This window comes from Anguilla rostrata, chromosome 5 (assembly GCF_018555375.3).
Source record: "Anguilla rostrata isolate EN2019 chromosome 5, ASM1855537v3, whole genome shotgun sequence".
Lineage (NCBI taxonomy): Eukaryota > Metazoa > Chordata > Actinopteri > Anguilliformes > Anguillidae > Anguilla > Anguilla rostrata.
Window position 1 is genome coordinate 32,731,111 of NC_057937.1, and position 23,611 is coordinate 32,754,721.

The following is a 23,611-nucleotide window of genomic DNA, read 5'->3' on the forward strand; positions in this document are numbered from 1 at the left end:
GTGAAATGAACAGCGTGACTGCGATTCACCTTCAAATGAATGTCATGTCGTTGTCTTGTGAAAGAAGTTAAATAACAGGGGTCACCCCAGTACAATTCCAAATTCTGAGCATGATGCTGAAACGGTAGCTTTCTTTTCCCTTTCCTGACTTTAAACTGCTGATTTTATGAGGATACAGAAAATCAGAAGATACAGCATTATGGGAATGCCTTTAAGGTCTTGTGTATAAATACAATTGGTCTATGCAGGAAATATTCTGAGGAACCTGAAATTTTGCATGAGAAGGTAAAAAATGTAGGCTATGAGTCTTGATAAATGGTTCCAAACACAGCTCCTTAAATGCAACACACATGCCAAGATTGTTGAAATATTCTTTTTTCATTTTTGTTGCAAAGCAACAATTCTGTTCTCAGTCTCTACCACACTGATGCACATGATGTGCTGGCTTATATAATGCCAGTTATCAATCAGTAATTAGGAACAAGCTACACATTAATTATACACACAAACATGACATCGACTTTGTTACATACTGAAAACTGCATGAAAAATTAAAACCTCACAATGGTGGAATTAGCACTGCTTTCTTAATGTGCTGACTGATTCCATTTTTTTCTACACGTTCTCTGGATCCCATTGAACAGAAACCCTTTTCTATTTTTCCCAGGGAAACTTGCATTCCTAAGAGCAGGCATGGCATTCCTATGAGCTAAACTTGATGAAATGTGGTACACTGTTTTGACCGTGATTAAGCACTGTTTAAAATATGTAGTCTTTAGAGTGTGCTTTTCAGGGAGATTGGCACGTGTAAGTAAGTGTGGGCAATATTTTGTAAGTATAAATATATATCAGCTGATAGCAAAGGTCGCAGTGGTTGAATAAGCAAGCTGCAGATATACAGAGATAGCCTTAAAAGGGACATATCATGCAATTCACACATTTCAATGTTTTGCATGGGTTGCAGACTCTGTTGTGGTTGTGTAACATTGTGAGATATGTGAATTTGTTTGAAAAGAGGTTAAAGCTGCAGCTGAGATTTTAGCCATTTCTCTCTTGAATCTGAACAATGGGGTTTTTCTATGTAAAAAAATGACTAAATCAGCTAATTTAATATCCCCATCCCTCCGCAAGTAGGGACCTCCCACTCTTATGTAAACAACAGAGCAATGGCTATAAGTTTTAGGCTAAATCTAAAAACAAATCTTTGCACAAGCTACCAACAGTTCCAGCTGTCCGAAACGTTGTGCAGCTTAGCAAACAAATCCTTTTTCCATGAGCCAACAATGACATGAGATGAGATTTGAAGTTAGTACTAAAACCAGGTGCAGTTCCATCTATTTGAGAGCTGACTGCAAACATTAAGCCTGTAAGTATCTTAGTTTTACCTGTAATGTTTTATGTTTAATGACTAATGTCATTTTTGCAAATCATTTCTGGAAAAACATTAAATATTAATGAATTTTCTTGACTGAAAAGAATTACACAAAGGGGCCAGTGCATTATGGGAAATAGTTCAAAATGTTGTAAAAAAAAAAAAGAAAAAAGAAAAAAAAGGATTCCTTTAAAATAAACCTATTCACATAAAATCAGAGCTTCTCTAGCCTTGATTCCATTTTCTTCCAAACAGCCATTAAATGAGAAGCACAGCCACTTAGACGTAGAGTCCAGGTAAAACTACTAGGCTGACTTTAAGTACATGGTATAGCAATCCTCTGACTGGGCCTGTACAAAACTGGCCAGTTCTGAGGTCACCGCACCTGCAGGTCGTTTTGGGGGTTCCAGTCGGAGTCGAAGATGATGCAGGTGTCAGCTGCGGTCAGGTTGATGCCCAGCCCCCCCGCTCGGGTGCAGAGCAGGAAGACGAAGCGGTCCGAGTCGGGCTTGCTGAAGCGGTCGATGGCGGCCTGGCGAAGGTTCCCCCGCACGCGCCCGTCGATCCTCTCGTACAGGTACCTGTGACACAGCGACACGTTGACACGCGTTACTGGCCGTAACTGAAGGAAACATTTTACTGCAGAATGAATGCTGTGCATTAAGGACGCTATCCCACAATCCATGAAACGATCATGTTAGTGATACATGCATTTTGCATTTAAAATAGTTATTACGGAGGCAATGTAGATTTATATGATCCGGAGATGTGTGCCTAAAGTAGGTTTGTTGTCTTATCTGATCATCCTCCTTTTAGCAGGAAAAAAATGCTGCTGCAGCATGACTCATTAGCTTTTTATCACCCAGTTATATACTGATAATGAGAGCTGCAGGAGACTAGTGCATTATCAATAGGAAATAGAGACAATCTTGGAGCTTTATGACACGTTGAAGCCCAGCTCTCAGTAATGGATGTGTAGTATTTGATACATATCACACAACAGCACACCCGAGATTTTGACGGAACCTCTCCTGTAATAACGCCTTCCTCTGCAATCATTCACCACAGTAATCCTGTAAGCTGCCAACCATGCGAAATGCAACATCTAAATCATCCCCAAATTGGTTTTCTTTGGGACTGAGCTGACGCAGTTCGAAATAACAGAAAAATTAGATTCCGTCATCGGTTAGGTATATGGCCCCATCGCACGTGCAGTTGTCCTGTCTGTCTCTGCCAGACCTCGAGGCAGCGGAACTACCACGTACCGCCTCTTTCTCCCAGAGCCTTGGTCTGCCCCCGACCCCCCGCCCCCCTCGCAGCTGCCTGCCTTCCAAAAGCTTCCCGACCCCTCCTGTTCGGCAGCGGGGAGGCCCAAGGGGCCTGCAACCTCCAGCTGAACCCGGCAAGGCTCTGCTCCACCGCTAGCTTCGCTCGTTTATTTTTTCTTTGCTAACTGCCAAAGCCATAAGAACAAAAAAAAAATCTGCAAATCAAAATGCAAGAGAGGAGAGTGAAGGAGCCCTTAGCGACAGCAATTCCCTCTACAATGCTCATTGCTACACATCGCAATCGCAGTTCTTCAAGACCAGGGGTTGCTCCACCTTCGGCCCTGGAGAGCTACGGGGCCCGCTGGAATTAGTCTTTCAGCAAAATGAATTTGATGCAAGAAACTAGGCAATGTAAGCTCTGCGTAATCTGCGTAATCAATGGATTTATTTGATCTATTAAGTGCTACGCAGAAAAAGACGCAACTGCTTCATAATAAAGTCAGTTAAAAAGGTTTTTCATATAGTCAATTACAATGTTTTATTTGACTGTATTAAATTGCAGAAATATATCTGCACGTCAGGTAGTCAGCAGGGCTACCAAAAAAATATTAGTAAATATATAAAATTTGAGAATTCAAATGTTCCCACATTTCAAATGTTTTAGGTCCCACATTTTGAAAACAAACAGACTAACATTATTCATCCATCCATCCATTATCTATACCCGCTTATCCTAGTCAGGGTCACGAGGGGTGCGGGAGCCTATCCCAGTTTGCACTGAGCGAGAGGCAGGAATACACCCTGGGTAGGTCGCTAATCTATCGTAGGGGACACACCATTCACTCACCTATGGAAAATTAAGTCTCCAATTAGCCTGCCTGCATGTCTGGGAGGAAACCCATGCGGACACGGGAAGAACATTCAAACGCCACACAGAAAGGCCCAGGCCGGGACTCAAACCCCGGACCTTCTTGCTGTGAGGCGACAATGCAACCCACTGCACCCACTGGACAGTGTTGACAATCTACTTATCTTCTATTGTGCTAAATAAATTCCGGGCCGTGGTGAATAATATTTATATCAGATATGTCAGTTGCAATAATTACAAAATTGTGTGAAAAGCACTTACAGTAATTGAGTGCTGACCTACTACAACATATTGTGTAATGAAAAAATATTTTGAACAACGTTGTTAATGTCCTATTGTGTTATTAGAGGAAGATTAGAGGAAGCATCACCGCATATTATTACACATATTGCACTTGACAATATGCATATTTATGCAAATGCAATGTGAATACCGTATATTCAAATGTGAATTCATACCAAATTTTATATGGTTAAATTTCTATGCAATTTCATGCCAGTATTGACAGTCCAAGTAGTCAATGACCTCATGGATTCATAAATACCACTTTAACATGGACACTAAGAACATTGAATCCAATATTGAACGAGAATGTTTGAACAAAAACCAACCACCCATGGCAATTCTTCCAAAATGTATTAGCTTCTGTAATTCCATAAGGCAGCTACTTGAATAAGGAAACACCTGACCTCTATTGTCCGTTGTGCGTGCTGGTTAGCGGATGCGAATGGTGGCGTGTAGCATACGAACAGCCCTCAGTGCGCTACCTTCGCTGAATGAGGAAGTCCTCCAGGATGTCCAGGCAGCGCACCATCTGGGAGAAGATCAGGACCTTGTGGCCCCCGGCCTTCATCTTGGGCAGCAGCTTATCTATGAGGACCAGTTTTCCCGCCGACTGGACCATGGCCTGCAAGTGGAAGTCTGGTGCTGTGGGGCTGTGCACCTCCCGGAAGTCCTCCAGGATCTTCTCCTCAGCCCCTGCCAGACAGAATCAAGGAAACGCGCCTTTGAATTGCTGTTTTATATAGCCATGGCTTCAATCTTTTAATATTTCAAGTCTGACCTGTCTTTTACTCATTTTGTTTCCCCGTGCACTCTTCTTTCACTGTAATCTATTTTAGGAAGTGCACTGACCATCACAAGATGGTACAAATAAAATAATAATTCTTGTATTAAGAGAGTCTGACCAACCTGATGAATTTAAAAACTGGAATCTGTAGGGAAGTTTCACTTGACATGCAACCTTGGGACTCCATAAAGCAATCCCATCAACTGCACCTGTTATGAACTAGGTGTTCGCTTATGAATTTCACTGGCTTTGGTACATTTTAGGAGCACTATCAAATTGCACCTGGAATAATCGGATTCAATAATCGCATTGAGGTAAAACAAAATTCAAACAACTTGACTTTTTGGACAGGTTCTTTGATTCAATCAAGCCAACTGTATGCTTGTAAGGTTCCAGTTTGTGCTTATAAGGATCAGCATCATGGAAGGATCAGCCTCATAAGGCTCATAAGCCTCATAGTCAGCGGTAGGACTGCTGAGCTGAAGAGCAGCAGAGTCCCACTCCTTCAGAGCCATGCAGATGGGGACGGAAAAGTGCAAATGCTGCAACATGGCAACTTCTGTACATTACATATCAATATTTTAAGAAGCTAGATATCTACCAAAGTCCAGGCTCTGTATTGGAAGGCTTTGGTGAACATCGATCGAGTTCAAGTAACATTTATCCAGCTGTTTCAAACTATTCTCTGTGATGGAGCCTTTAGGAAATGATAAAACGCAGTGTCATTTGAGGCGCTATGCAAACAATCATCTACAAATCAGACAGTGACTCAGAGCAGAAACAGACTATGCAGATGAGTAGTATTTTCCATAAAAAACGTTTGATGTGGGATGGGTGTTCAGAGTGTGTATACTGAGAGATTACTGTGGTATAGGTGAGGAGATAGTGTACGTTTGATGAGGTATGGTTGGGTAGAGTGACTGTATATTGAGAGCTAATTGTGGTACGGCTGAGGAGATGTGTGTTGTGTGTGTGCATACTGTACCTTTGATGAGGTAGGGGTGGTTACAGCACTTGCGTAACTCCATCATGGTGTTGACCAGGTTGGGCACGTTGGCCTGGCCGGCACCCTTGGCCAAGAAGGAGAAGTTCTTCTCCAGGATGGCGCGGTAGTACTTCTTCTGGATGTTGGTGAGCTCCACCTCGATGATGGTCTCCTCTTTGGGCGCCAGCTTCTTCTCCACGTCCTCCTTCAGTCTCCTCAGCATCATGGGCTTCAGGATGGCCTGCAGCTTCTGGACCTGCACAAACGGAAACAAAAGGTATCATACAGGTGTAGGCCATGGTTATATCATCATAAACAAAAACTAAACCTAAAATAAAAAGTAGCCATGAATAAATGTACACATACAAACCTGTTACATGAATAAATGCTGTCAAATACAGAGCTATTCTGTTCCACTATGTTGCAGACACCTGGCTTTTACTGTAAAACACTGAGAGCGCGACTATGGAGAATACACCTGAGAGTTCAAGAAGTTTACAAAATGAAGAACCCTACAACAATAGAGGAAGCCCCACCCACTAACACCATTAGAGGACTATGATATCAGAGGTAAAATGAATGCTGCAATGTCCATGCTTTGACAAACAGCCTATTATCATTTGTACTGAAGTAAAAGAGACTTGTGCTTGCATTCAACAGACTGCACACAGAGAGACTTGCTAACCTAACTCAAAGCCCTTTCCAACATACACTATCAGAGCCTCTGAAGAACAATAGAGAGCGTATTATGGATGATGAATAAGGATAATAATTTGTCACCCAGAGTACTTCTTTTTTCTTACTCTGTTACATTGGATGTGTAATTGCGACTTCCCTGCTTTAATTAACAAAAATTAATTATAAATCATGTGTGTCAAGAAATATTTGCTGCGAGGTTTAAGCGCTGAGCAGAGAAATGTAACAAGCAGGTCTTTGTAATTCCCGGACTTGGGAAATACGGAAGTGTGTTCATATCCGCTTGCCAAATGTTGGAGTGACCTAGTTGGAAAGCAACAATGCCCACACAGTTACAACTAGGACCTCCTGCCCCAGATATTGTATTCCTTTGTTACATTCCTTTGTTGCCAAGAAGATGCTGTACAACCTTTCTACATGAGGCCTCTAGGTTAGCGTATATTGACTGTTACTATAGCAGTTACTTTACAGTACTCTACCCACTGTAATGAGTGGTATAATGGCAGAGGATGTCAGGATGGGATAGGACAGCTTGGAGAGCCCCCACCTGCTCCTCCGTCTTCAGGTCACCAAACTCCTGCAGGAAGGTGGTCTCCGAGGGGAAGCGGGAAGGCTCCAGGAAGTGCAGGAGGCTGAAGAGCTCCTCCACCGTATTCTGGAGAGGAGTCCCCGTCAGAAGAACCTTGTGCTCCTGGAAAGAAATGGCGACAGTTACCAGAGAACTGACAAAATTGCATCAGTGGTAAAGCTTGGCTCTGCCCAGATCCAAGGGTTAACTCTGACACTTAATTTAACCGGTGACTCCACTGTCCTCAAATGAGATGCATCACCTCCTTCTGTCAGTAGTCATGACTATGTTCCACGCAGTAAGGCAAAAGCCTCAGATTTGATATCGATAGAATTGGCGGCGAAGTGCTTAATGTCTCAGTTCCAAATGGAGCTGATACAGACATCATAATGATCGCACTTTCAAGTATTACTGTACAGGCAATTCAAAATCCCAAGAGTCACACGTCAAGTTTAACTGAGCTAAATTGATTAGTTCATAAGAGATTCGACAGTAAGACATGAATACAAGTACACTGTGCAGACCGTATGTGGAATCAGGTCCAAAGGTTTTAAGATTATAGATGATTTGAACACAAGACTGAAATATGAGTAGGCTGTGAAAAATGCATTTCCCACTCATGAGCATTAAGACTGTAGAAGATGCTACCACAAGGCTAAGACAGCATGCAGTATTAGGTTCATGGGCTTGAAGGCTATAGATCAGGGTTGCCCAACCCTGTTCCTGGAGGTATACTATCCTGTAGGTTTTCACTCCAACCCAAACAATGCACACCTCCTTCAACACCTAGGGATCTCCTTCAGCGGCTAATTAGTACAATCAGGGGTGCCAAATTACGGTTGAAATGAAAACCAACAGGACAGTAGATTTCGAGGAACAGGGTTAGGCAGCCCTGCCCTAGATCATGGATACTCACATTTAGTCCTCAAATACAAATCCGGCCCTGGTTTTCTTTCCTCCTAGGTAATTAACTGAACAACAAGTGCTACTGATTGGCCAAACTGTCTTCACACCTACATACCAGGAAGGTAGAAAACCAGAAGTTCTCAGCTCTCAAGGACTGCAATTTGAATAAGAGAGCCATAGATGATCCTACAGTAAGGCCAAGTTATGAGTGTGATGGGCTTTGGAGAGCATGCAGTACCAGGTTCATGAGCTTGAAGCCCTCCAGCAGCTTGCAGTTCTTGTTCTTGAGGCGGTGGGCCTCGTCGATGATCACGCAGCGCCACTCGATAGCGTTGAGCTCAGGGCAGCCGCCCAGGATCATCTCGAAGGTGGTGATGATGGCCTGGAACCTGTAGGCCCCACGGATCACACGACCCTTTGGGGAGACATGGCGACAAAGGAAAGCTGTCAACTCACTGGCCACTCCCAGACATCACAGTAACAGTCCTTATATTAAGAGTTGCAGACTGTTTACAGCAAATTTAAAGGAGTAACATGGTGGTTTTCACACTTTCTCGGTTTTATGTGCTATTTGCACAAGAGGCATTGAAGAAACACGATGAGTAAAGTATTAAATACGTCCGTTCTTTATTTTTGGAGAAATATGCGTTTTCAATTTATCGTCCTATTTTCAGCCGGTTGAGAATGTTATCAACTTAGTGCGTCACAAGAACAGTAACCACTCCCCTTTCCACGCCCCGTAAGAAATCTGACTGGACACACCGTCCTGCTACAAGTGTGCTGTGAAGTTTAGATAGCAAACAACAAGGCTGAATCCTTCTGACGTAATTTACATAGAAACTATATGCTCAGATCGCCTAGTTTCACTCACTGTGGCCAAGCGGAATCGATAACATTTCAGAAAATATATAACTTTAAAAGGTTTAATTCAATCTTATACTGGGACTTGTGCCGTTTATTGAGGGTGTGAAAGAAAATTTCTGTGCCGCTGACTATAATCGAATGTTTTTCAGATTTACCGTTCGATTGAACAAGTATCATTCAAAGTACATTTTTATGGGTTTGTGTTGTCCGATTGTGCTAGCTACTTCACATTAACCTTGTACGGCGATCAGTAAAGGCTAAAAGCACAGCACCACTTAATTATTGTCACTTCTATCACCACTGTAATGAACTAAAAAAAAGGCGACAAACTACCTTTTCTGTGAGAAATCGATACTTGATATACCAAGTTAGCTAGCTTGTAAAAATTCAGTCTCCCAAGATGAGTGCGTATCATGGAGCTAGCTATGTTAACGGGGCACGGTCTGTCAATCATAGCTAACTGACAGTTCTCATTACCACGCCCAGACAGTTCGAGTGAACTTTTATAGTGGGAAATTTAAGCTTAGAAAAATACGATTTAAAATACATTTAAATGACTGAATAATAAAAAAAATATGCACATTTGTTTTGTTGTTGCCTAAAGACAACTGGCAAGTGTCACATTCAACCATCATGTTACAGCTGGGTAGTCCAAAACTATCGCAGGTGCTGTTGAAGAAGGGGAAACAAAAAAGGAAGGAAATTCATAACCACAGTGCACAATGTGCAGAATTTTTGAAAAATCCTCCTCCTGGTGCTCATGTGAGTTTGACTATGAAAACCTTTATTTAAACGGGCAGATTAATTCATTAAAATAAAGACCTAAGCTTTGCGGCTTACGTCAGATCTGAGCAACGGTACTCTCTGTAAGCATATCACTTTGCACATTTTTGTGGATATATATATGTGTATACATTTCCATCCTTTTTTGGTTAGCTAACAGTAGCATAATTATGAAAAGCAGTGTGCGTTGGAAAGCATGGTGAGGACTTATAGGAGAATTTTGGAATAAAGCTGATAAACAGCACAAAAACTGTATACTCAAAATGTGAAATGCCATGTAAAAAGCAAATTCTAGTTGAACAGTATCACAGTTATCAGCCTACCGAATAAAAACATGCTAAATATATTCGTAAGGTAAAATCACAAAATGATTATGTAAGATGAACATAAATTTGAATCAGCGTAATTGGTATGTGCGCTCCATTGAGAAACTTGCGTCTACGAATAGATGCACCACAAATGCACACTGCGATGTCCTAATATCAATTATCTCCCACAGCCATAATGGTACACTGTCTCCATCACCCACGGCAACAGTAAGAATAACCTTCAGGAGCGGAGAGGGAGGCCGCGGAACCGCACCTGCCGCTTTTAATTAGGCGCGCATCATCGCGCTCCCTGGCTGCGAAGGTTCTAGAGCGGCGCGGCGGCCTCCCTCGCTGGGGGGGCCGCTGCCGGTACCTGGGAGTCTCTGAAGTACATCTCGTACTGCTGCAGCATCTGGCGGCTGACGGCGCTGCCGTGGTACACGATGACGTTGAGGTGGGTCCACGTGCGGAACTCGCGCTCCCAGTTGGCGATGGTGGAGAGCGGGGCGATGATGAGGAAGGGGCCCCGGATCCCCATCCGGTGGATCTCCTCCAGGAATGTGATGGACTGGATGGTTTTTCCCAGGCCCATTTCGTCAGCCAGGATGCAGTTCCGCCTTGGGGGGTTGGGGGGAGGAAGGGGGCTCATTAAAAACGCCCCACGGTTTTGGCTGGGAAAAACCCACCCGCCCGCTCCCCTTTCTTCCCACGCGTGTGGCTAGTGCTTCCAACTGGTTTGAGATTTAAACCTCCAGGGGTTGTCTTACAATGTTTCTATGTCTTGGACGTTAAGCCTCCCAGAACACAAAACCTGACAAATTGCTTGCCTTTACTAAAATTACCCGAGTACTAACTTTGCCAAGTTTGCCTGCATCAGTGTTTATGTAATGGTGGTAGGGGGGAAGGGGTTTCAAACTATGGCTCATGCCCTCAGCATGGCACAACACAGGTGATCTGCTTGCTGAGCTAAAAGCCAGAGGTCCCCGCCCAAGGGAACTAACTGTGCACTCTCATTCAACTCCAGTGATTTATGTGCAGACGCTCACAAGATCACTGACGTACCTGATCTCGACTTCAACGATTCATAGATTCAATTTCACAGATTCAAATCCAACTACGCAAAAGAACGGACGTTCCCTATTTTGCAACTTCGCAGCTTTTCCTTAGCCGCTCCGCAATTCATGCAAAGGAAAAGCCGCTAGAAACATCCTCTTAGTCTCTAAAGGTGGTTTCCAAAGCTCTCCTTGGGTACCCCCAGGTGCAGATTATTTGCATCAGGCGTGCTTGAGGTGGAACACAAACACCTGGCTGGGGGTACCTGAGGAGAGGTTTGGTAACCACTGGTCTAAAGTACTCGACTGCACACGGTCGAATGCTCTAGGGCTGCGACTGTGGTGAGGAATGTGTGTTTTTAAGCCAGGAGGAGACCGGTCCTGCCTTTCCCGAGCGTTTATAGCAGTTAGTTGTCTCTGCAGGCAGTTTCCCCCAGCTGTCATAACGGGCTGCGGTACAGGTATGCTGCGTTACTCAACAGGAGCTGACACCGCGCCGAGAGCTGGCATGTCCAAAGGCTTTTACGACGGTATGTCAGTAATCCCCCCTACGTCAGAGAGGAAAAACCCATTTTCTCACTTTCACAACAGCTGCCGCGCTTCAAAAACCAAAACAGCCATTTCAAATTATCTCCGAACTTCACATTAAAAAAGCAGACAAGCTATCGTGGTGAATTCTTCAGGGCTTCCATTACTGCACTACTTAGCAATCCACCCTACTCCATCCCCCTATTTCGCCAGCATGAGTAGGCTAAGTCTGGGAGAGCATTATGGATATAAGCTCTACACACTGGGACCGTTTGAGGCTTGCCTCCCCCACTGACCTGTTATACCAGTTGAAGAAGAGCCAGTTGAGTCCCTCCAGCTGGTAGTCCCTGAGGGTGTTGCCGTTGCAGTACTGTCGCGACTGCTCTCGTTTCTTCCAGTGGCTGGCGGGCGGTCTCTCCTGCGCAGCAGACACAGGCACGTCTGTCCGAAATGCTCCAAACAGAACCGCCCTCGTCGCTACTCAGTGGTATGCTAACGGTACACTCGGCTTGACTTCTAAAGCTGTGCTTTTTGCAGCTGTGGAACCGTTTTTTTCCTCCCTTGTTCAAAACCTAAATTATACAATTATATCTGCCAATGAATTTAAAAAGAGCTCTTTCAGTCGTGTTCCCTGAACCGAAAACCGACACTTTCTCTGTATGCCAATGTCACTGTAAATCTGACACTGTGCCTAATTAAATTGAAGAGCGCAAGCAAACTGAACTCCAATTCGGCCTTTTTTATTCCAATATGCCCTAGAGGGAATAAGGGGCGATTTTAAACAGCACATCATCTAAAAAACAGCGGAACAAACAAATGAATAAATAACTGCATAAAATAAGCCATTACAGGATATGTGGGTGCATCCGCTGAACATGGCTGAATGCCCTGAGGGGGCTGGGTGTCCTAGTTTGGGACCCTGGGTGGAGAGGGAGGAGCGAGGGGGCGGGGACTCACCACCCTCCGGGAGTCTGGCTGAGCTGCCTGCAGCTGGTCAAACTCCTCGATCTTGTTCTGGTCAACGTCCTCCTTCAGCTCCCACGTACTGTCCTCGTACGGCAGGGAGCACCACTTCACCAGGTAGTACACCACCGGCTGCAGAGAGACACGCACACACCGATGAACACACACACATGCGCAAACACAGACACACACGCGTACGCACGCACACACACAAGTACACATGCACACACAGACACGCACGCACGCACACACGCACACATGCATACACGCACACACACACACACAGATAATTCACATACACATACACACAAACATGCATGCAGAAGTAACACTATCAAGAATCCCTTTGATCAAAACTCCAGTCCTGCAGTTTTCCCCTCTTCATTTTGTGAGGGCTTGTTATAATGCAACCGAAGCGTTATTTTACAAAGCAGGATTACTGAGTTAGCAGGATAACTGCGCTGAGTAAAACCCGAAACAGCTTTTTTTTTTCCTTAAGCACATGTTCCAGATTTGGGAGGGTTCCAGGTTTTACTCCAGTGTAGTTATCCAGCACACTCAGTAACCCTGTTTCATGAACCAGGGCCCTGATGTGATGATTTGATGTGATGTGCAGATGTCTCTTATCAAGGCTTTGCCAGTGTCCTGAATAAGCGTGCCAAGGGCTTGACACTTGAGATAAACTGTCTATTTTGGATTTCTTGTGTTTTGTCTATAGTACGTAGAGAGCCCACAATCAGTTGTACCGCAAGGATATTCCACTTGAATGCAATGAGACAATGACTGTGGGCAAATAAACAATATCATAGTCCTGTTACCTCTCCAGTGTCTTTATCCTCACAGTATGACACTTCTAGTACTCGGTCCACCTCCACATAATCAGGGTTAAAAGGTTCATCTTCCATCTGAAAGAGAGACAACGGCAATTCATCCAGACTCTCGCTGTTTATGTCTTTATTTCAGCAAACAAGCCAGTGTTTTTTTCTCATTGCCATAAACACAACTGCACACAAACACACATATGCGCACGCACACACACACACATGCACGCACGCACAAAGCAGTCTGCCTTACATCAGCAAAGAAGTGAGCTCTCTGTGCTTGTTTAATCTTAAAGCGTTTGATCTTCTGCTGGATCCTCTTGTCCTTCTCCAGCTGCTGTTCTGTAGCCCACTCACAATGCAAATAGGAGCTGATAAAGAAACAGGAAGTGAACATGGAAACAGGGAGAGAATAGAGAGGCAGAGGGATGGTACACAGAGACACAGGAAGGGAACACAGACACAGGGATGGAACACAGACACGGGGACGGAACACATACACAGGGATGGAACACAGGGACAGGAAAGGAACACAGAGACAGAGGGATGGAACACAAGGACAAAGGAAGGGAACACAGAAACAGGGAGGGAAAGAGATAGAGGGAGGAACCAAAAACCGAGAGAGAGAACAAGAGACAGGAAAGGAACACAGAAACAAGGATGGAAAATAGAAAGGGAAGGAACACAGAGACAAAGTGGGCGGCACAGGCAAAAAGGGCACAAAGGGAGAGGGTGGTGAACACAGAGTAAAAATGGTTGAACTTTTTAAACAAAAGAAGTGTTTAATTCTGTTATTTAATGGACGCTTTGAGCAAAGAGAGCCATGCTGGCTATATACCTGAATCACTACAGAAAACATTCATTACGCTGAAGGAAAATGTTATTTACTGTACATATAACAGGTTACAGTAGATGAATAACAGTCATATCTGGCTTATCACAGTTTTCACATTCTGGATTAAAGAAGACATTTTTTTCCCCTCGTACTTTGGATTCCAAACCAATAGGAATGACAGGATTGTGCATAAGGTAAGCAACTCTCACGGTTCATTAATCAGCGCCCTCTTCACAATTGGCTTACGCAGGAACAAACTGACAGGATAATTACTTCTGAATTTTACACATTGTCTATCATCCAATAACTAAAGGCAGGACTTACTAGTTTTTGTATTTAACATAGAACTCCTCAACTTCGACCACAACTCCAGGAGAGACCTGTGGGAGGGATCAAAGTTCAATCTACTATACTGTGGTGTACACAAAGAATCTGAAAATGTATTCATGGGTTTCAGTCTTGTGACTTCTTTGTAGTGACTGTCATGTGGATGACTGTGCTGAGCAAGCAGACCCCTGCAGTGCTCAGTGAATGTACACTACACTACGACGCTAACAGTGTGGTGAAAAACTAGCTGTGCTCGGTGGATGCGTTCCATATATTCTACCAAATATACCTCTGCAGTCAGGTACCACACTCCCACATTTTTCAATTCACAACATTCTGATATATTTTTATCCACACCCATATCTTTCTCATATTGGAGAGAGCCATAAAGTTACAATTCACTTTCATTTTAATTTTGTTTCAGTGAAATTGCAGTCTATATGAACCTACACCCATCAATGACTAGCATTGTTAGCAGTGACATTGGAAAACAGTGGGAGTCTTGGTACCGGCAGATTGCATGCTTGAAATGGCGTACTACCTCAAACTAACTTCTAACCAAGTTTACAACCAAAGACTGGGGGACTGGCAAAACTGAGACCAGAATCACATACAGTAATGCTTTATTGCGCAAAGAGCTTATTGTTGTCTGTAAATCCCCTTTTCCTGTATTGCTTGAAAGGAGCAATGTATATAAATAAAGATATTATCACAAGGGAGCAGCACAACTAAGGGAAAAAGAATGGGAGCCAATATCATTTGCAAACACAACGTTATCAATAAAACAGGGATGTTATTGCTTACAAAAAGCAACGGCAGGATGAAAAAAAGAGAGGTCAAAAAGAAGGCTTAAAAATGACACAAGCAAGGCATCATCAGCATTGCGGACAAATTTCAAGTGATAAACAGACCTGTTGTTTGTTTTTGATGCTTCCAATTAAGTGGCGCAAAATATGAAATGTCTCTGTGATTCACACTATACCAACAGTATCTACAATCTTAATATCTCAACCTGCCTAAACTAATAGCTCCCAGGTAGTGTGATGAGAAAATGATAAAACAGAAAACGCCCAACTCATAAAAAAACAAAGCTAAAGCTGAAGTAACCCATGTTTATGAACTGAAGAGTGCAGCTGAATGTACTGTATGAATGAAAACATAAATCCCAAGCAGCTTTAAATGCTGAACTTTAATATTTTTGGATAACTACAGTATGAGAGCAAACATGGAATTCATAAAACCTCGTCGTTTCTTTTTTGGGAACTACATGTGGAAATGATCTTTTTAAACATAATTAAGTGTAGAACATGTACCCTGTAAAGAAAAGTGAAAATAAAAGGGCATTTCCTTGGCACGAATGCAGTATAACGATGTGCTGGCGGAACAAATTTCAGCAGCCTGTCTTTCGCTAAGTTTTGGCAACAAATTGCCCATGAAAAGTACATTTTAAAGAGGCCCTTCATTTGTTTAACCATTTTGCGTCCAATACGAACATCTTGAGGTGTTCTGGCGAGCTCAGGAGCATCTAATTTATAGGGAAAGCATAAATTACAGGCTGTCCCGCCGTCTCTGCAGTTGGGCAAACAGACGTTTCAGCAGACAGCTCTTCTGCTTCCTATAAACCTCGCCAATTTAATCCGGAAGGGGGCAATTAAGGACAAGTTCACAGGAAGTTTGTCAACACCGGCAGATGTATACTGTGCGATAGTAGGCAGCGGGCTTTCGGAAAAAAGAAAACCATCTCGATTGACTTGACTTTACAACACCTGTTTCTGTGTAGGTTTAAAACTACATTTGTTATCCTATTTAAATAGATTCTAATGTTAGCAAATAAAGTGCAAGCAAACTGGCAACATATAGTGAAATGCGTATAATTGTAAAACAAATGCCAGCAAAAAATTTTGCTTAGTGGAATTAGAAAAACCCTTACATTTATGGGGAAGTACACACGGAGAAGAGTGAGCAGGGCCCTTACCTCACGCTTTGATATTCGAGACGACATGATTTTGTCCACAACAGCAGCATCCTCTTCGCTGGGGTTTTCCTGTAGAAAACACTTTTTGCATTAATAATGCAGCGCTAGCCACCGGGTGTCTCATTCCGTCAAGATGAGCTTCTGGTTCATGGACGGGCCTCGCAGTTTGGCACCGAATCCAGATCGCGCCAGCGCCGACCGTGGCCGTCAGCCCAGCAGGGCGACACACAACCATCACCCAGGGATGGTTTCAGTTGGCCGAGCACAAGCAACCCCCGCTGGTTTATCGGGCACCCACAAGTTCGTCTATTGGGCTGCACATTCAGGGCCAGATTTACTAAGGAAACTAAGGAAAAATATCCGCTGTATTGCAGCGCCGTTGAGGTCGCAGGAGCCGACGCATTAAAACGCTTTACCAAATTAATTAGTTTGCAATTTGCGGTAGGAGACACCCAAAAAAAGGGCCAGAAAGAATATGGGATGCTTACACGTCCAGATTACAAGGTGCTAAAAACTGCAATATGGAGCAGCCAGGCCCAGGTAGCGAGGGTGCCACAAGAAAAAGAAAACATAAATTTGCAGATCAGGAAATATAGGGAACACGGAACAGTTTCACAATGCCATATTATAGCATAGGAATTAATACAACACCAAGCGAGAGGATTAAAATTTGGAGTGACATCAATCACAAAAATGTATTCCTTAGGTATAATAAAACAAACAGTAGAGGAAAATTAAAAAAGATGGCATGATGTTAGGCGGCGTACAAAAGAAAAACCCTTCGAGGGCAAAAGCCAGGTGGTGGTTCAACTAAGGAAAGAATATTAACATTGATAGAACAACAGATGGAAAATCCCTGCAAAACGAGCAGGTTGGGGAGAGGAAAGAACAGACACAGATGACCGTGTGATGGGAGAAGGCCATGGAGCATCTGAAGGTAAAGAATCCCATCTCCTTTCCAGAGTGTTATGCATCATTCATTCATCTCCACCCCATGCAGCCCACAAGGGAAACTGATCTGACTGTGGAGGATGTGCGCACAGCCCATGAGCAAAAGGTCACAGGTGACATCAGTGCAAATTACTGCCCGCTTTCAGGAGTTCTAAAAACTCTCTGGCAGGGGAGTCACATTTTAATGCATGCTTTAGTAAACTAGACAGAATACTTAATTGGCTGATTTTACATAATCTCCACCCTGTCTTAACGCATTGACTCCAGGTATACATAAGCACGATCACATTTAACTATGTATCAAAAAGAAAGTCGCAGAGTGAAGTAATCCCCACAAGATACATCCTAATAGCGATTCTGACCCATTGCTACCGGGATATTATATTAGCAAATACGTTCTGGATACTGCAACCTTGCAGCAACTGCCTTTGCATCAGAAAACGAGGCGCAATCCTTTCAGTAAATCTGGCCCAAAGCGTCCTCCTCCGAACTGTGTGCCTGTGACTCTCGAAGTGTGGTGTAACGAGCAGCGGCGGCTTCGGGGCATGCGTTCGTCTGTGCTCCCCGGAATCATCAACGGAGGCTTGGCCGTTCCAAATTGCAAATGTGTGGAAAAGCAGTTTGAAAAATGGGGCAATATCACGATCAGGGTTTAACATTAACTTGACTGCAACTAAATTTAAGAGATCATCTTTGTGACCACAGAACTGTTTTTCGTGCAGTTAAAACTAACACTGGCATCTTTCCATCTCATTGGACTGTCAACATCAGAAAAGATTAGCATGGTTATTTACAGAGCTTATGAATATCTGTTTGAACATTTTAGCTGCTACACTGAGCTTCCTCCTCCTGTGAGCATATTTAATAATGCAAACTCAATAAGGGGAGTCGCCTATCTATGTTCATAATTGTTTCTGTAGTAAATGTAGTCAGGTGCCTGGTCAGGTGGAGAGCATTTACTCCACTGGTGAGACTGAGGGTGGAATCTATGAAGCTGAGCAGCGGTGAGTTTACGGTCAGATGGTTTTGGGCGACTCACCACAAACAGCTGCACCGCGGGCTCTTTGCGAGCGGCTGGGGTGGTCTTCTTGGCCTTGACGATCACCTTCACCTCCTCGTCGGACACCTTGCACTCCACCTCCTCCGCGTATTTCTTGCGCTTTATCTGCCGGTTGGACCGTCTCTTCTGAGGAGATGCACAATAAAACAGCTGTTGGCACAGAGGCTGGTAGCATAAGGACACAGCACAGTACTAGGAGCTTGGCACAGTGTTAGTAGTATAGCACTGTGCTAGGAGCCTGAAACCATGCTAGGAGCTTGACACTATGTTAGCAGAATAGCACTGTACTAGGAGCTTGGAACAATGTTAACAGCATAGCACTCTACTAGGAGCTTGGAACTACATTACCAGAATAGCACTATACTAGGAGCTTGGAACTATGCTAGGAGCTTAGTGCTATGTTAGCAGCATAGCACTGTACTAGGAGCTTGGAACTATGTTAGCAGCATAGCACTGTGCTAGGAGCTTGGAACTACATTACCAGAATAGCACTGTACTAGGAGCTTGGAACTATGCTAGGAGCTTAGTGCTATGTTAGCAGAATAGCACTGTACTAGGAACTTGGAACGATGTTAGCAGCATAGCACTGTGCTAGGAGCTTGGAACTAGGTTAGCAGAATAGCACTGTGCTAGGAACTTGGACCTAGATCACCAGAATAGCACTGTGCTAGGAGCCTGGAACTATGTTAGCAGGATAACACTGTGCTAGGAGCTTGGAGCTGTGCTAGCAGCTTAGCTCTGTGCTAACAGCAAAGCTCTGTCCTATCAGCATGGCTGCTAGCAGCATATCTCTGCGCAAACAGCATAGCTCCGTCCTAGCAGCATGGCACTGTGCTGGTAGCTTGGCACTGTTCTAGCAGCATAGCAATGTGCACGCAACTTGGCAGTGTGCTAGCAGATCTAAAGCCAGTAAATGCTCAACCTCTTCTCTGGCCAGAACGACTGTTTTCCCTCCTATAACTGCTCATTACATTCAATAAAGGGGTGGTGACTGTCAGGAAGTTGGTTCAAGAGGTCACCAATGTTTTCTCTGAAACAGGCTGGGCATCAATTTAACTGATGCCTTTAGACAGTGATTTGAGGCTTGACATGACAACTAACGTTTTCCACATATAGTCATACCCACGTTCAGATGATGGTGCATTTTGATAATAGTTAGCCTGCGTCAGCCTCCCATAAGTTTCCCCAGTGACGCAGGCTCTAGTAAAATAAATAAGGCTACGCACGGCCTCTTTCGCAAGGAGAGGACATTCGAGGCTGCCATGAAGAATGACAGCAGGACATTAAAACCTCAGTCATCATAATCGCCGTCATAATGACAGTCATCACCATTGTAATTACCGTCTCCAATGGCACAACACATATGGGGACCCTCTACATAAGGGATTGATCGCATTCATTTGTCATGAACAGACGGTCTCAACGTCAGTGCGCTAACAATGGCGAGGCGTAGATCAAAACCAAGGGGTCTGGCCGGTCGGCGGCTGAAACGTCCACCGCGGAGGTCTGCGCGCCATTCTGTAGCGGTGCACTTCTGCAGTTTATCGGAAGCAAACCAGCCTAAATGAGTCATCATCTGGATATATTTAATTAAGCCGGGGATGTGATTTAACTGGGATAATTATATCTTTACGGACAGGCATGGTGAGCAGTCATCCCCTTCTTCGGCGCGCACGTGACTGCAAGCATATCACGCTCTTGAGAGCACGTAGCTGTCTATGCCTACCGGTCTCGCACGCTTTGCTCGCTTATCCTCAGGTTTGAAGACCTGCAGGGGGGGGCGGAGGAGGCTGCTCACCGATTCGTCGGCCTTGGAGGAGCGTCGAGCTGATGCCTCGTTGTCAGATGGCTCCTCCGATGACTCATTCTTCCGCTTTCTCTTCTTGCCGAATTTGATGACTATTTTCCTGAGGAAAGTGCGAGATTACAAACAATTAGCTTTTCTCCCACTAAAAATAGAGTAGTACTTTGTGAGAAACAAATCTGAACAAACCGTCACAGGGGATGGCATGCAGTGCCTATGCTCTGCTTAGATTTTTAGAAAGAGCAAATCGTCTGTAAAATGTCACTCAAACAGCAAGCCCGCGTTTGAGAGTGCTATCCTTTTCACTTCAAAGCCAGAAATTTTCCTTTTTTTTGCAACTTTGGAAAGCAAATTGAGACAAGTGCTTCTGTTGACTCTGGGGAAAGACAGAGGGTTTTCTGAAAGACGGAGAGGTTTCTGAGAGTCAGAGACAGAGAGGTTTTCTGGAAATTTTTCTGTCAACCTGCTTGGGGGTAACCAGACAAACGGTCAGCCTACATCTGTTGCAATTGATAACCTTTTCACTACCCACTAATATCATGAGCATCTGTACTTGTAAGAGAAAAACGGTTGAGGTTGACAATGTGCTTAATTCAATAAATACACCACAACCAATATGAGATACAAACACAAGGCCTACCTTATCCTGAAATTCTACAGCTACTAGCCTATATGCTGAGGACAGAATGCCATGTTTATCACTGTTGTTCTGCAAAGAGGATGATCCTTGCTTAGCATTTCACACTTTTTCTTTCTCACTCTCTTTTCTGCCCCCTGCGGCCAATAAGGTAAGATTAGGCAGGTTTTAATGCTCTCCAGTCAGAGAAACAAGTAGCTAAAGAAAACACAGTAACAAGAGATGCTCTCTTACCAGCAGTGTACATTCCGTTCTCAAATGCAATATTAGATCTCTGTCATCAGTTACTCTCACTCTCATACTTTCGGACTTGAATATGAGCTGGTCATAAACTGTAATTCAGCACATAATCCTTCGAAAAATATATGCTTTACAGAGCATCAACATTGTAGGGGCTCTTATATAATACAGGACTGAGTATTAAACACAAGCCAGGATAGCCCATATGCTGCTAAATAAAATATAGCCTGACAGGAATAGCTTGAGAAACTATACGATGCACCTTTGCGGTAAAAGTCAAACCTCCCTTTGTATACTCCACAATAAGCACGGCTATCCCCAAGGACACTACTTAGAAACCACTACAGCAGGGATATTCAACCACTAGACCTCTTTTGGGAGCCAGATTCTATTCAAAATGGGCCTTTACAGGCCAAATATTTTCCACAAACTATTAATAAAACATGTATAAACAAAATGTGTAGAAACAAAGTAGATTACATCACATTACAGGCATTTGGTAGACACTCCAGAGCAACTTACACAACTTTGACATAACATTTACATTGCATCCATTTATACAGCTGGATATAGCCTATACTGAAGCAATGCAGGTAAAGTACAGCAGGTACAAAGGGTACAACGGTGCTCTTCCCAGGAATCAAACCTGTGACCTTTAGGTTACAAGACCAGTTCCTTACCCATAATAATATACTGCCTTGCTCCAAGAACATTGTTTAAAAAAAAAAAAAACTGTCCAGTGTCGCATCTGATTTTTTATATTCTTAATAAAAGGGCCAGGAGGAGATATACTGTACCAGTATGGCAGCCTGTGTTTGGCCTCAGGGGGCCACAGGTTCAATAACGCGCTCCACAATCTGAGCTGTCCCTCTCTCCTCTATACCCTAGCCGCGGCATTTCTCTTCTCTTAATCCTTTCTTACACTAAATGATTTTCCATTACCGACTGACCGGATTTGGTCCCACCAAGACATTTGTTCCAGAAGAAATTAATCTTTGAAATGAAAACTGCCTTTGTGCCCAGTTTCCGAGCAACAGCGAGTAACATCGTATCGTATATCACCAGGGACACAGTGAAAGAGAATACACGCAAAAAAAAAGTGACGTTTGCCCAAATGTGAGGGAAATTAAAGGCATTACAAATCAAAGTAATGTATTATGCAAAACACTGGCACACAGCGAACTCACTCAGGTAGTTTTTGCGCACGACACCACTTGTAACATAAATGGAAGCGTAATTTTGTGCAGCCCAAGTAATGTGTATCCACAGTAGAGAGAAGCAAAATATAATAACTGAAACAAGAGTAAAGGGACCAATATTGCAGAGAATTACACAATAATGAGGGCTGAAGATGACTCAATCAGGTAAAAAATGAGCATTCGCAACAGAATGTGTCCCTTGTTTACAGTATCAGAGCTCTAGGCCAGGCCTATTCATCTGGTAGCCCAGGGGTACCAGTGAACCCTACAGAAAAACTCTTAGCTCTTTGATCACTGAGGACGGGGGCATATTACTTGTTTGTATCACATATTATTTCTTGGCTCGTTTCCCACTACTGACAGAATAATAATGGCTATCTTTTAAGCAGGCATGTACTGTGTTTACACACATGCGCAACGCATAACATTATTATTATTAATACACCATTTTAGAAATTGTTTGCGGAAATTTCCGGCTCCTGTGATGTATATTTTTTAAAGAATCAGGCCTAAGGAAGTAGTTGAGAAGTGCACTTCTGTGTGTACCCATTCTGCGAGTGCATGCATCATGTGCATGCATTTGGGTATTTGTGTTGGTATGCACAGGCATTTGTGTCATGCACTCGCCTGTGGGGGCTTGTTTGCGTGTGTCATATGAATGCGTGCGTCCGTGTGGCTGTGCCTCGTATCCGTGTGTGCCTGTGTGTGCGTGCCGTGCGTGTGTGCATGTGTGGACTCAATGTGCAGAGTTCCCCCATCCCGGGAGTCCTGCTCTTTAATGGATCCAGAGAAACGGCCAACGGTCTGGCATGCTGCCAGGCCCTCCTCCCTCTCCCTCTCATCCACTGAACTGTTGCTCTCATCCCTCCCCCTCCTGCCCCCCCCCACCAAACCCTCCTCCTCTTCACACCACACAGAGCTGCAGAGATCTAGACTAACACACTGCTCACAGATGGAGCAATGGCAACTTCCCACACACATTTAAAAAAAAAAAATTAATTTAGGGATCAAAAAATTTGGGGCTGATTTTCATAGATTACAATGTGCTGCTTTCAACTTTCCCAACTCTTAAAAGGATCTAACAACACAGGCCGACTTAATCTGAAAGCTGTTCTACACACAGTGATAAATGTGTTATTAAGCTACTGCACATGAAGACTTATTAAAAAGTGCATTAATTTTTTTTGCTTGATTTTAATGCTCTGTGAACACTGCAGTCTCAAAACGGCAAAAGCTGTACTATACAGGCATTGCATAAGCGTATTTGAGGCGGGTTCAGGCAGACCTAATGGTCAACCAGCCGGAAAGAAACCCCCCCAAAGACCTGCTGCACGAACGCATCTGCCTCCATTAGAACACACACACACGTAGGCCTGCACCCGCACACGGGTCCACACACACACACTCCTGTGCTCGTGTGGTCACCCGCGATTTTCGCTGACTTCAGCCATGCTGTATCAGATGAGGGTCACGGGGCAGGTCACCCGCGTCCGCGGCCCCCGCCTCGTCGCGCAAGAGCTGCTGCGGCCGGC

General features: G+C 44.0%; 1 protein-coding gene across 6 annotated transcripts in view; it reads right to left on the minus strand.

Annotated features, from left to right (window-relative positions):
* The window catches only part of chd9 (chromodomain helicase DNA binding protein 9), a 100,792-nt gene that overhangs the window by 25,225 nt on the left and 51,956 nt on the right, over window positions 1-23,611 (minus strand). For all 6 annotated transcript variants that reach the window (XM_064335815.1, XM_064335813.1, XM_064335814.1 and 3 more), the window contains 14 exons: window positions 19,998-20,106; window positions 18,179-18,325; window positions 16,189-16,257; window positions 14,211-14,266; window positions 13,305-13,422; window positions 13,049-13,135; window positions 12,225-12,362; window positions 11,564-11,685; window positions 10,061-10,304; window positions 7,971-8,147; window positions 6,806-6,949; window positions 5,563-5,818; window positions 4,276-4,486; window positions 1,758-1,953 (listed from right to left, as the gene is read on the minus strand). In XM_064335815.1, the coding sequence (XP_064191885.1) occupies window positions 1,758-1,953; window positions 4,276-4,486; window positions 5,563-5,818; window positions 6,806-6,949; window positions 7,971-8,147; window positions 10,061-10,304; window positions 11,564-11,685; window positions 12,225-12,362; window positions 13,049-13,135; window positions 13,305-13,422; window positions 14,211-14,266; window positions 16,189-16,257; window positions 18,179-18,325; window positions 19,998-20,106 (2,074 nt within the window). The remainder of the gene's footprint in view (window positions 1-1,757; window positions 1,954-4,275; window positions 4,487-5,562; window positions 5,819-6,805; window positions 6,950-7,970; window positions 8,148-10,060; window positions 10,305-11,563; window positions 11,686-12,224; window positions 12,363-13,048; window positions 13,136-13,304; window positions 13,423-14,210; window positions 14,267-16,188; window positions 16,258-18,178; window positions 18,326-19,997; window positions 20,107-23,611) is intronic.